Source organism: Vicugna pacos, chromosome 16 (assembly GCF_048564905.1).
Source record: "Vicugna pacos chromosome 16, VicPac4, whole genome shotgun sequence".
Taxonomy (NCBI): Eukaryota; Metazoa; Chordata; class Mammalia; order Artiodactyla; family Camelidae; genus Vicugna; species Vicugna pacos.
This window is the reverse complement of record NC_133002.1, coordinates 47,638,183-47,651,259: the sequence shown is the minus strand read 5'-3', so window position 1 is coordinate 47,651,259 and position 13,077 is coordinate 47,638,183. Positions and strand designations below refer to the sequence as shown.

At 52.6% G+C, this 13,077-nt stretch overlaps 2 protein-coding genes across 5 annotated transcripts; both read right to left on the bottom strand.

Annotated features, from left to right (window-relative positions):
• Nucleotides 1-1,304: 1,304 nt before the first annotated feature.
• HCRT (hypocretin neuropeptide precursor) lies at nucleotides 1,305-2,974 on the bottom strand. The gene is made up of 2 exons (XM_006199240.4): nucleotides 2,679-2,974; nucleotides 1,305-1,805 (listed from the first exon to the last, which is right to left on the bottom strand). The coding sequence occupies exons 1-2, from the start codon at nucleotides 2,697-2,699 to the stop codon at nucleotides 1,431-1,433; spliced, it is 396 nt and encodes a 131-aa protein (XP_006199302.1). The 5' UTR covers nucleotides 2,700-2,974; the 3' UTR covers nucleotides 1,305-1,430.
• A 1,536-nt stretch (nucleotides 2,975-4,510) lies between these two features.
• On the bottom strand, nucleotides 4,511-8,895 carry GHDC (GH3 domain containing). Of its 4 annotated transcripts, none has more exons than XM_072939317.1 (9): nucleotides 8,771-8,895; nucleotides 8,025-8,314; nucleotides 7,606-7,724; nucleotides 6,964-7,465; nucleotides 6,365-6,557; nucleotides 6,175-6,246; nucleotides 5,966-6,099; nucleotides 5,559-5,644; nucleotides 4,511-5,296 (listed from the first exon to the last, which is right to left on the bottom strand). In XM_072939317.1, the coding sequence occupies exons 2-9, from the start codon at nucleotides 8,299-8,301 to the stop codon at nucleotides 5,078-5,080; spliced, it is 1,602 nt and encodes a 533-aa protein (XP_072795418.1). In that variant the 5' UTR covers nucleotides 8,302-8,314; nucleotides 8,771-8,895; the 3' UTR covers nucleotides 4,511-5,077. The 4 variants fall into 4 exon arrangements, with proteins under 4 accessions (XP_072795418.1, XP_072795417.1, XP_015090648.1 ...); XM_072939316.1 differs by having other exon boundaries at nucleotides 8,025-8,388; nucleotides 8,488-8,879; XM_015235162.3 differs by having other exon boundaries at nucleotides 8,488-8,879.
• Between the last annotated feature and the right edge of the window lie 4,182 nt (nucleotides 8,896-13,077).

The window sequence follows — 13,077 nt, the reverse complement described above, 5'->3', positions numbered from 1 at the left end:
ACCAGACACAGGACTTTTTCACTATGGAAGCAGAAAATTACTGGGGCAGCTGAGTGTGGGGGCTTAGGGTGGCTGCTTCCTGGAGCAAAATAGCTAAAGCCAGTGACAAAGGGAAAACAGGCCAGGGAGAGGGCAGGCCAATGCTCCCTACCCTCATCCACAGTCTGAGCTGGGCATTATCTGGGATATTATGTTGATTAAAAGTGCCACATCTTTCAGTATTTCTACTTTTGGGTGTTAGTTTCTTAGGGCTGCTGTAACAAAGTGCCACAAGCTGGATGGCTTAAACAACAGAAATTTGTTGTCTCAGTTCAGGAAGCTAGAAGTCCAAGATCAAGATAACCGCAGTTTGTTCCTTTTGGAGGCTGTGGGGGAGTATTTGTTCCATGCCTGTCTTCTAGTTTCTGGTGGGTTGTTGGCAGTCTTGAGCATTTTTTGGCTTGTAGATGCATCCCACCTCTGCCTTCATGTTCACATGGGTTCCCCTTGTGTGCATTTCTGTGTCCAAATCCCCCCGTTTTATAAGGACACTAGTCCTGTTGGATTAGAGCCCCACCCTATTCCAGTATGACCTAATTTTAACCAATTTCATCCACAAAGACCCTATTTCCAAATAAGGTCACATTCTGAATTGCTGGTGGTTAGGACTACAACATATGAAAGGGGGCGGGAGGGAGGCGCACAATTCAACCTGTAACAACTGTGTTTGGCTAAAATTGCAGGAAAATCTTGCCCTAGCCCTGCTTAAGAACTTCTCCTAACTCCCAGCTACCTACAGGATAAAGTGCAAAGCCTGATGATTGGTGAGGGCCTGCACCTCTGGGCTGCACAAATCTAACTGCCTGCCCCTCAGCGCCTCACTGCTCCCCACACCCTGTACCCCGCGCTGTAGCCCTCGGGTAGATTCATGTTGAACCTCGTATTCCCTGTCTTTTCGGCAGGCACGGCTCCCCTGCTTCCTACCCAGTTGGATTCGGCTCTTCAATACAGCCTTCTTTGCTCTTTCTCTCCCGAGAATCTCTGTAAACATCCCAATACAGAAAGACTAGTAGAGCACTGAGGGACATGTCTGTCCCCATACTCCCATCCAAACATGCACATATACCGTTCTCTCCGCAGCCCAGGGCTTTGCACAGTTCCTCGCTCTGGGAGGTCCCCACCCGAGAGTGTTTCGGGTTCAGAGGCGCCCAAGCTCAGGTGCCCCGAGACGGGCCTCCAGGTTTTCTGGCTCTTTATAGTTTGCAAGACTCTCACGCCCCCTGGAGGGCCGGACGCGACCACATAGGGACAGAGAAAAGCCATACTAACAGAGACTCGTCTTTATTGCCCTTTTTCTGGGGGCTGACACCGGGAGGGCAGAGGGGAGAGGGCAGGGGCAGAGGGGAGAGGGCAGGGACAGAGTAGGGCCAGGACAGGACCTGAACAAGGGCTCAGACCCCAGACGGTCCCCCAGGCGCGACAGACGAGGCGGCCGCAGCGGGACAACGGCGCCCTGGGCATGGGTGCGGCGCTGGCTCTGCGCCTGCGCGGCGGCCCATGGTTAGGATGCCGGCCGCGTGGTTGCCACTGGCCTGCAGGAGGCGCTGCAGCCGGCCCTGGAGTCCCGGGGCCCCCGGCCGCCTCTTGCCCAGCGTGAGGATGCCGGCCGCGTGATTGCCCGCGCCGTGCAGCAGCTCGTAGAGGCGGCAGGAGCAGGTCTTCTGACGGCAGCAGTCAGGCAGGGGCTGCGCGGCCGCCCCTGGCGACAACAGCGCAGGCGGCAGCAACAGCAGCAGGAGCAGCAGCGTCACGGTGGCCCAGGAGACCTAGTGAGGCAGGAGACCAGACACTAAGGGTCGTCTCACAGCCCCAGCATCCAGCCTCTAGGCCCTGGCCCTACCCAGCTGGCTCCGTGCCCACTCCTGGCCTGCGCTCCTCCCTCGCTGTCCCTTAGCTTTCCTGCCTCTGCATAATGCTATCTGAAAGGCTCAGTATCTTGTGCCTTTACCTGCTCACCCTTCAAGAGCCAGCAGAGCATCTCCTCCAGGAGGTCCTTTGAAACCCCCTGGGTAGAATAAAGGAGACCCAGAAAATAGTACCCCATCTCTCTTCCGGGTAGCCTTAGTCCATTGTACCCCTTTAGAGCGCTGACCACTCCACCTGAAAACAAGAGTGTCTGAATCTGCACCAGAAATTTGCGGAAACATCACTTAAGGAAAGAGAGTACCTATTTATCCGCTCCTTTTCCCCCACGGAGGGTAAACATGTGCAAATCAAGAACTGGCATGATCCAAGTCATTGTCTTGTCCGCCTGCTCCCTCGCAGGGAAAACAACCCTGTGGCTTTGGACAGGTTTCCTACCCTCTCAGGGGGCATAATTTCCTCACTTATAAAGTGGGTATTAATTCCTACTGTGCAGCAGTGCTGCTAGGAGGATGAAGTGAGATGACAGGTGCAAATACAGCACCCAGTATGTAGTAAGTGCTCAAAAAACATGAACTCTTAGGAGACCAGGGCACAATCTAATGTTAGCCAAGGCAGATTCTCAGCCAAGGGTCCACCTTGTCCCCTGCCTCAGAGCCCACATGGGAAAAGACCAAGAGCAATATACCTTCAACCTTTCTCCAGCTCCCTGAGCAAGCACTCATTGCCCCCCACTTCCCATCTAATGAGTCACCCCTCCATCCCTGGATCCTTACCTTTGCAGAGGAAGGGTTCATGGTACCTGGAGCTCAGAGTAGGGTAGCCAGGAAAGGTGTCGTCGGCGGTGGTCCAAATAGCCAGGAACTTTGAGGCCGTGAACTGCAACCTGCTACCAGAGGCCTGGGGTTTATAGTGCTCTGAGGTGGTGGGGGAGAGATGGGCACTTGCGTCTACTCTGGGGCCAGACAAAGGCAAATCTAAGATTAGACTCCAGCGGGGGGGCCGTCTCCAGGCTGGGCCCAAGGAATGGCCGCCAAGGCGCTCAGAGGCTGGAGTTGGATCACTGTGCCGCTGGTCCCCTCCTTGTCTGTCTGCCTGCTCCCTGGAGATGGGGCGGTCTCCGGGCACTAATGAGGCCACCTTGCACCTAGGAATCTGGGAGCACAAAAGAGGCTTTGGCTGGGGTGCTTGCATGGGACAATGTGTGGGGGGCAGCTGCTAATTAGGGACAGGAAAGGAGGCAGTTGTGAGACCTGCTCTCCACAGGGTGTGTAGGGGCGGGGAGGGCAGCCAGGCAGCAACCTCTTCCCCCGCTCCTTGTCACTGCCCCTGGGCCTTCAGATGCTAGGGCCTTCTTCCTCTACAAAAAAGATCTTAGTTGGCTACTGCTCTTCTCTGGCTCTCTTCTTCCCTCTCCCTTTTCCACCAACCTCCAAGATGGAAAACCTTGAAAGGCAATCCTGGGCAATGGGAGGAAAGCAGCCAAACTTGGTGTTATCCTCCAACATCTCCAGCTTCCTACATAGTTGTGCTGCCTGGACGGGAGGGATGGAGTCCCATCCCATCAGCAGGGAGTGAGCCACTATGGTGTGAAGGACTCTTTAGATGGGAGTCTCTTTTATCCAGGGCACCATCTATCGAGCACCAGTTCTGTGCCTGGCCCTGCTCTGGGCGCTGGAAGCAACAGTGTGCATGGGACATAGCGCAGTTTTCAAGGAGCTCCAAAGTCCAGGTGGGGAGGTGACCCAGCAAAATGATAGCTCAGTGGAGAAAAGACTCTGAAAAAAGCCTTGCATGAAAAATGGGTTTCCATCAAGTACAGTCAGGGGAGAAGGCATTCCGCAGAAGGCGTAACCTGAGGCAAAGACCTAGGTGACAGTTGTTTAGCTTATGCAGGATGCAGGATGTGGTTCTCAGATCACAGCTTCTCTTAGAAGAGAGAGGTGGCTGGACAGGTAAGTGAGGTCAAAGGGTCTTATAGGCTAAGCTGATTGGTCATGATCCTATGGGCGCTGGGGGGCCTTGGGAAGATTTTAGTAGGAAGGAGTCGTGGGCTGATGTGGGGACCAGGTGGGTAGGGGCCTGGATGTGGGGCATGGAATCTAGAAGTAGTAATTCAGAGGCAGAATTCAAGGCTTGGAACTGATTGGGAACAGGTGCTGAGTTACTTAGGCGGAGCTGTGAGGCTTTGGGTAAGTCTTACAGCCTTGAGAAACCTCATCTTTCCTACAGGTAAGATGGACAGTTAACCCAGATGTTTCCTGCTGTTATACTTCAAGATTTGAAGTACAAACACTGCCCAAGGAAGTGGCTTCTGGGTGTTGGGCCAGGAAAGGAATCTGTGCTGAACCAGGGCAAGGGGAATTGGGGAGCAGCCCCTCCACATTTTAAAGCTTGGAATGGGGAGAGGGAGGAGGAGGGGACTCTGTGTCTTCTGGGTTGACATAGGCTATGGTAGGGGTTCAAGGGCACATACACTGGCCAGGAGGGGAGACTTCAGGGGAAGCCCTGGGATCCAGAGCTCAAGGGGGAGGGGGAGTCCAGGCTGCAGCAGGAGCAGAGCGAATGGAACCGCTTGTTTCCCTCAAAGCAGACCCCGAGCCAAGAATCTGGGTGCAAGACGTTTATTTGGGAGGGGATTCTAGAAAGCACGTAAGGGAGTGGGGACGGGAGGGACAGGAGGAAAACCAGTAAGAACTGTGTTAATGAGAGGGTTACCTCTGTGGGCAACTGGTGGGGACTCTCCGAAACAGATGGTACAGAATAACTTCAGAATTGTCCCACTGAGGGACAATGAAGCTGAGATCTGTGTTCACCAACTCCTGTTCCTTGCTGACTGAGGCTCACTCCTGGGAGCATTAACTCCCAATACTTCCAGCCTGCCCAGTGCATGGGCTGAGAGACACAGGCACCATCAGTGTGTATTGGAATTCCAGTGTCCTCCAGGGTGGGCCCGTGGGCTCCAGGCAGGGAACTGCTGGGATCTGTTCTATCCTTGAAGTCAACTCCTCAGAACTGGCAGACGAGGTCAGGCCTCCCTAAGGCCCAGCAGCTCTGATGAGCTACTGACAGGTGACAGTCAAAGACTCTGGCCAAGGGCTCCCCATTCACAGAGGACCCACAGGAAAGAGCGAGGCAGCACACAAGTGGGATGGGGCGGTGGGCAGGCCTCAGCTCAGGACACCACTCTCTTCTGCAGGAGCTGGGCCAGGTGCCTGTGCCGGAGGACCCGGGGCATCTCAGGAGGGAAAGGGGACGAGGGGCAGGCAGCAAGGGCTGCCCGAAGAGCTCTGAAGGCCCCCTGCCCTACCAGGTGGACTTGGGCAGGGCCCACACTGCCCCGGAACCGCAGGGACTTGTAGCCAGCAGAGGTTTCCTGAAGGCAGTGGTCAAGCTGGGAACAGAAGAGCCTGAGTGAGGCTGGTGTGGGGCTGGGGGGCGTGTGGGTGAGATGCTTATGGTAGTGCCCAGGGTTTGGGTGGGTAGGAGTTTCCTGTGTACACGTGTGTGTCTGTGGGACTCATCCCTCCCTTCCCAGTGCCTCAGGGAGGTTCTTCTCCCCTCTCTCCTCCCCCATCCCTCCCTCTGCCCACGACACCTGGGGGCATGCAGAGTGAAGGGCACATACAGTCATATGCTGTCCCTCCCTCTATTACCTTGTCTCGATTTTCCTCTGACAAGTTCCTCAGCCCCTTCAGTGCCACAAACACCTCATAGTGGGGGGCAGAGCCCTCTGAGGAATCTGCAGACAAAGCCCCCCACCGCAGACTCACGCTTTTGTGAATGAGGCGGCTTCCATAGCCAACACCTGTTCTTCCTCACTCTGAGGTTCATGGAGGGGGATAGGGGAGGAGTTTCTTGGCTGGGAGAGGGGTAAATGGAGAGGAGATGGGTAGAGACTGCAGCAGAAGGGAACGGAGTTAGATATGGGGAAGGAGTTTTGTTAGGAGCAGCAAAGGAGGCTGAGTCTTTCCTCCTTCCTAGAGGTCTCCGAGCAGGATGGGTATGGATTGGGGGATGGTCAGCCCAAAGAGGGAGGCAGGCGCCAATGGAGAAGAATTACCCAGAATGCTGCTTTCCACACAGCCATGGTCCAACAGCTTGGCCCCCGGCCACTGCCTCACCGCCTGGTCCAGGGCCTCAGAGAACACGTCCTCACCAGTGTTCTCTCCTCGAACACTCAGGGTCTGGCCCAGCCTAGGGAGGAGGAAACTGGAGGCAGAGGAACCCAGGGCACAGGGATGTCCCCTCAGCAACAGGGGGGCCACTTACCTATAGATGAACCTGACGACTGGACACTGATTGTAGGCACCAACCACCTGGACCACGTCGCCCAGGCGGCACCTGATGGAGTGGACGTGGGAGTGAGGTCAGGCCCAGGGGCCCATTAGCTCAGGCCCCTGGCCCTCAACGGGGTTCCAGAAGGCCTGAGGTGGCCGGAGGTGGGTGGGCAGGTGATCACCTGGTGAGGCTGGCGTGGTCGGTCAGCACCAGCTCGTATTTCTCGCCTTTCTGGGCCTCAGCCAGCAGGACGGTGGGGGCAGCCTCTTCCCAGTCTCCTTCCTTGAGTGGCAGCAGCTCAATAAAAGGGGCTTCCGGGAGCAGAAGGTAGAGCCCACGGGGCTGGTCTGGCCATAGACTCAGGCCCACTACCCCTGTGGGGAGCAAGCAGCCTCTTTGTCTGGTGGTGCCATTGCTAGGCCCCTTACCCTGGACCTCAGGCCCCAATCCTCTGAGCATCTGATGTCACTGCTGCCCTTCCACCTTCCTGACTCCCCCAGGCTCAGCCCACTGCCTTTAAGTTCCTAATTAGGTAGAGGCAGGGGTTCTGCAGCAGACAGATGTGGGGGTAAATGTTGGTGTGGTGTAAATTGTGTAAGTCTCCTAACCTCTATGAGCCTTAGTTTTTTCATCTGTAAAATGGAGCTGCTGGTGTTGGGGAGGATACACAGGGTGTTGTGGAGGATTAAAAGAGTTGACTGTATAGGGCTCACTACATGTCAGCTAGCTGTGTGACCTCTGCCCCCTTCCCTTACCTCCCTACCCTTGAGTTTTGCTGACCTCCAGAGGCAGCGTAAGCAGGCGAGAAGAAGGCTAGCCCTTGGCACCACAAGGCCCCCAGGGCAGCCACAGCCTCGGCCTGGCCTCCGGCGTCCAGAGTCACCACCACCTGCAGATTTGGCCAGAGCCGACGGGCCAGTCCTCGGGGTCCCTGCTCCAGAGCCTCCTGCAGTTCAGCAGCCCGTGTGGGGAGAGGCGCTCCTGGGTTCCCAGTAGCTATTGCCTCAGCCAGCTCTTCACCATCGGCCTCCAGGCCTAAGAAGACGTCCAGGAGCTCGACAGCTGTCCTGGCTTCCAGTGCCTGCAGCCCTGGGAACCTCAGCGCCTCCAGCAGCAGGGCCCTAGCGTCCTTGGCTCCAGGGGGACTCACCAGGCCCAGGAACTGCCAAGGCCAGGGGAGTGGGTAGAGCCAAGGGGAGGAAGGGGTCACGAGGGCCCTGCCCCCCGGAGCCAGCACTTTCGGGTAGGCGTTGTTTAAGGCCGCCAGACCCAGCAAGGTGGCCTGGAGGGAGACAAGAGACAGCGTTGGCCTGGGCCTGAGCCAGACTCTGAGCCCCCAGTCTTTTTTTTCCCACCACCCTGATAGGAGGGTTTGTAATTAGGGGTCTCTAATGGGGCTGAGCTCCAGCCTTCCCAGTTTACCTGCAAAGAGACCCCATGGTACTGGTTTGGGGTAGGGGGCAAGAGCTGCCCCCCACTTTCTTCCTCCTGGACCTGGCTGGCCTTGGTCAGAGGAAGATGATTCCGGAAGGTGCTCATATCTGTAGCCCCAAAGACATTATAAAATCCTCAGGAAGCCACAGGGTTTCCCCAGAGTTTCAGGCAATACTGGTGAGACCCTTGAGGAAGAAACCCAGAACAGGCCAGGCGGAAGAGGGACTCTCAGGGCCCAGGCTGGGAAAGTTCATCTTGAACAATCCAGGGCCGGGGTAGGGTCTCTGGGTCGGGCCTCTCTGTGTTGGCAGTAGAAGGGGGAAGGGAGGTCTTCGGGTTTTGGAATCTGACTGTCCTGTGGGGTTTCTTTCTCTTTGGGCCACCTCCCCAGACCCTGGGAAACACACCTGTGCTCCTGCTGAGGGGCCAGCGGGGACCCTGGGCTCCCTGCAGACACCACCTCAGGGCCTGCTGCTGGCTCTGGCCTGCTCTCTGTGTGCTCTGCTCTAGTCTCTTCTGCTGCCAGGCGGCGGCCCAGTGCAGGGCCCCCTGGGCCACACGGTGCTGGAGGCTGACAAGCCAGGACAGCCTGGCATTCTGAGACTGTGGCCACCGGAGCACGGCCAGTGGTGGCAGCAGCAGCAGGAGGAGGAGGAGGAGGAGCAGCAGCAGCGACAGCAGCATCTCTGAGCAGCTCCTGGGAGGAGGAAGGGCCCCCAGGACTGGTATTGGGCGGAGAAGGGGATAACCCATTTCTCCCCCTACACTCTGCTGCATACAGGAAAACCAAGTTAAAAAGGAAGTTCAGGAAGAAGCCAGGACCCCTGTCAGGCAGGTTATTTGGAGGAGGGGCTTTGGGGTCACACTGACCTGAGTTTGGATCCTGGCTCTGCCACTTGTTAGCTGTCTGGCCCTGGGTAGCTCAGCTAGCTGCTCTGAGCTCCGTTCCCTTCCCCCGTTTGTAAAATGGGAATCAGAATATCCCTCAGGAGGAGCAGGAAGGGCGTGGCACAGAGCCTGGCACACAGCAGCTGCTTAACTGGATGACATGTCTTGCCCACTCCTGAGCGGCTCTGCTTGGTCCAGGATCTACCCTGTCCCAGCATCGTGTCCCCCCGGAGCCCCAGGCAGTGGTTCCCTGCCCCACATGCACCTGTCACAGCTCACTTGTGCCTCTGCCTGGCACCCAGGGCTCCCCCAGCGACCCCAGCCTCAGTGCACAGCCAGCAAGAAAGATGGAGCCGTGGCTTTAAAGCGCTGGGCCTAGATGGGGAAATCCGGCAGCTGGGCCTGAGGGAGGAGCTGGTGATGGGGAGGGGGGGCTCTTAAAGGGACAGGTTGCCTAAGGGACGCCATGCTGGGAGCTGGCCCAAGCTGGCAGGTGGAGGGAAGTTAGGTTCAGAGTAGCATGGTCCTCAGACTCTGGTGAAGGAAGAGAAAGCTGAATGTGGAAGAGCACCTAGAATCAGCTTGAGCCTGGAGTGGGGCGCACCCCATCCTGGAGCAGGATGAGAACTGTTAAAAAACCAAAATTTTCTCCAATTCAGAATTGCTCTCCACAAAAGTAGTAGAGAAAGCAAATACTTTTGTTATTGAATAAGCATTAAACCAGAGTGTGACAGATCACAGGCAATCCACTAAAACTGCAGACAGATAATCTCACTCCCTTTTAAAGCCATTGTCAAATCTAAGGTCGTAAAGATTTACCCCTTATGTTTTCTTCTAATAGTTTAATAATGTTAGTTCTCTCATTTAGGTCTTCGATCCATTTTTTATTACAGTAAAATATACATAAGATTTACCATTTTAGCCATTTTTAGGTATTCACTTCATTAGCGTTTATTACATTCACATTGTTCTGCAACCATCACCACCATCCATCTCCAGAACTCTTTTCATCTTTCCAAACTGAAACTCTGCACTCATTAAACAATGACTCCCCATTCTTCCTCCCCGCAGCCCCTGGCAACCACCACTCTATTTTCTGTCTTTATGAATTTGACTATTCTAGGTGCCTAACATAAGGCAAATCATACTATATTTGTCCTCTCGTGTCTGTTTTATTTCACTTAGCAGAATGTCTCTAAGATTCATGCATGTTGTAGCATATAGTCAGAAATTCCTTCCTTTTAAGGCTGTATAATACACCACTGTATGTATAGACCACATTTTGTTTATCCAGTCATCTATTGACAGACATTAGTATTGTTTTCACCTTTTGGTTATTGTGAATAACACTGCTATGAACCTGGGTGTACAGACACATGATTGAGTCCCTGTTTGCAATTCTTCTGAGTATATTCCCAGAAGGGGAAGTGCTGGATCACATGGTAATTCTGTGTTTAATTCTTTGAGGAACCATCGTGCTGTTTTCACAGCAGCTGCACTATTTTACATACTTACCCACAGTCCACAGGGGTTCCAATTTTTCCACATCCCCTAAAGCAATTGCTGTTTTCTGTGTTTGTTATCATTTCTCATGAGTCAGCCTGATGGGTAAGAAGTGGTATCTCACTGTAGTTTTGATTTGCATTTCCCTAATGATTGAGCATCTTTTCGCGTGCTCATTGGCCACCTGTCTATCTTCTTTAGAAAAATGTCTATTCATGTCATTTTCTCATTTAAAAATGTTGTTGAGGAATTCTTTATATATTCTGGTTATTAATCCCCTATCAGACATGTGATTTGCAAATATTTTCTCCCATTCTAGGGGATGCCTTTTCACTCTGTTAATAGTGTCTTTTGATGCACAGAAGTTTTTGATTTTGATGATATCCAATTTATCTTCTGCTGCCTATGCTTTTGGTGTCATGGCCAAAAAATCATTGCCAAATCCAATGCCATGAAGCTCTCTTTGTTTCCTTCTAGGAGTTTTATAGTTTTAGCTCTTACATTTAGGTCTTTGATCCATTTTGAATTAATTTTTGTATATGATGTAAGGTAAGGTTCCAACCTCATTCTTTCACATGTGGCTATCCAGTTATCCCAGCACTATTTGTTGAAAAGACTATTTTTTTCCCATCGAATGGTCTTGGCACCCTTGTCAAAAATCAACTGACCACAGACACATGGGTTTCTTTCTAGACTCAGTTCTATTCCACTCATTTATAGGTCTGTCCTTATGCCAGTACCACACTGTCGATTGCTGTTACTTTGTAGTTTTGAAAGTGGTAAGTGTGACTACTTCAACTTTATTCTTCTTTTTCAATTGATTATGTAGGAGTGTATTGTCTAATTTCCATATATTTGTGTGTTTTCCAGGGCTTTTGACAAAGATGTTCCACATCATTAGTCATCAGGGAAAAATACAAATTAAAACTGACTCAAGTCACATCACACTCCACCTGGATGGCTATAGTCAAAAGGTCAGAAAATAACGTGTTGGCAAGAATATAGAGAAACCGGAACCTTTATGTAAGATGGCACAGCAACCTTGAAAACCAGTTTAGCAGTTCCTTGTTACTTGTCCAAGTAAACCAGTTTACTTGTTTAGGGAGTGGCTGGATTATTTTAGTGAATCTATCTGCTCCCCACTACTCACCCCCACATACAGTGTAAAGCCTCTGATATTGCTCCTTAGAGGGGGTGCAGACTTGACTTATGCCCATAGTCACCCTAGCATGACAGTGATTTTCACGTGTTGGTCTCTTTCCCTGACCACACTCAGCTGTGAAACTACACTAATTGTCAGCTGATAGCTATATATATATTTTTTTCAACAATGCCCTGAGGAATAAATTGCTCCACAAATGGATCTAATCAAATTCAGACTTCTTTGAAGGCACAGTTTCACAGCTCAGTATTTGAGATTTGTTTGGACCCCGAAAGAGTTCCTTCCAGCTATATTGTTCCCCATTTCTAGCAAACTAGCCTGCCCCGTTTTGCCTAAATCTCCAATGAAGCTATCGGTCCTGTGCCAATTGCCTTTTACCACAATCTCCAGATTTAAAGAGCATATTTAAGCTTGAACTTCTCTTGCAAATGAAGTCAGTTGCCTCTGTTTTACAGCCTGTCTGTCCCCTCTGGGGCAAAATCGCTAAGACTCAGCTCCCGTGTTGGGGGTAGGATGGCAGCACACTTGAGTGATATGCCCACTTAAAACGCTGAGTGCTTGGGAGCTGGGGGCAGAATGAGCAATGCTGACATCCTGCCTTTCCTCAGAAGAAAACCCTCTGATTGAGAGCCGGAGGGGAGAGGGAGCTCTGTGTTCTTGGCTGCACTGGTCTCCGAGTGGAGTCCTTTTGAGCTAAGAGACAGGAAGGAGGGAGTGGGTCTTAGTTCAAATACCACACTTACTAAGTTTTAGATTTTCTTGAATAAATGTTTCTTCATTTGCTATATGCTCTTAGGAGACTTTCAGTGGTTGGTTTAAAAAAAATTGTCACCAGTTTCACTGGGGAGTGGGTCTTCAGCTGCCCATGCTGTGACACCAGGAGTGGAAGTCTTGTCGCCCACTTTTCAGTGCCCTACAACCAACTGGTGCCCCTGCCTTTCCAGATTGTTCTCACCAAAGTCATCAACAGCCCCCTGAATGCCATCTCAGCGGGGACTTCCGACTCTCGGTTGTCTCTGACACGCCCCCCTTGCCTGGGCTCTCGTGAGGCTACACTCTTCCGGGTTTTCTCCTACCTCTTCCACCCTCCCTGTAATATCCTTTATAAGCTCATGCTCCTCCCTACCTGACCCTTAAAATGAAGCACAGTATTTCTGTCGGTCCTGTCCTCAATTCCCTTTCTCTTATTTCTCCAAACGCTCATTCACATCCAGTTACAATACCCCCTAGATAAGAACGAGCCCCACGCCTGCTTCTGCCCAGGCTCCCATCGGTACCTCTCAGGCCGGATCGCGCTCTCAGGCCTCACAAGTACATGTCTACTTTGACAGCCCAACTTCACTGATCCAGATTCATACTCATAACCCCTCCCAACCTGCTCCTCGTCCCATACACCCTCCCCCTCCCCCTCTTACTGAGGAGCGTCTCTGTTAAGCATTTAGGAAGCCAGAAACCCGGGCTTGCTCAGGACTCCAACCCTGCCCCTCAACATCGGCCCCTAGTCTACATATTGAGCCTCAGGGCCACTGCTGGGTCCCCTGGTCTAGACCCTCATCTCCTCCGACCAGACTGTTGAAATAGCCTCCCAGCTGCTCCCTGACTTCTTGCTTTGCATCCTTTCAATCCATCATACACGTGATCACTGTAGTATTTCTTAACGTGAACATCTGATCATTCCCTTGTTTAAAAGGTGTGCAGGTGAAGTCAGACTCAGCCTGGCACACCAGGCCTCATCACCTACCACAGCCCTTCTCAAAGTTCGGTCCTGGTGCTAACACTTGGGAACTTGTTAGAAATGCAAATTCTTGGGCTTCGCCCCAGATCTACTGACTCAGAAACTCTGGGGAGGGGCCCTAGCAATCTGTGCTTTAACAAGACCTCCAGGAGATTCTGATGCCCACAAATCA

What these genes read in the sequence shown, in the direction of transcription:
- HCRT (XM_006199240.4), bottom strand. Translation starts at nt 2,699, where the DNA reads ATGAACCCTTCCTCTGCAAAG. An exon ending in TGAACCCTTCCTCTGCAAAG is followed by an intron (nt 1,806 to 2,678) that starts GTAAGGATCCAG and finishes CTGCCTCACTAG; the next exon opens with GTCTCCTGGGCCACCGTGAC.
- GHDC (XM_072939316.1), bottom strand. Translation starts at nt 8,370, where the DNA reads ATGGGTTATCCCCTTCTCCGCCCAATACCAGTCCTGGGGGCCCTTCCT. An exon ending in TGCTTACGCTGCCTCTGGAG is followed by an intron (nt 6,558 to 6,963) that starts GTCAGCAAAACT and finishes TGCTCCCCACAG; the next exon opens with GGGTAGTGGGCCTGAGTCTA. An exon ending in TGTGGAAAGCAGCATTCTGG is followed by an intron (nt 5,645 to 5,965) that starts GTAATTCTTCTC and finishes CTTTGTCTGCAG; the next exon opens with ATTCCTCAGAGGGCTCTGCC.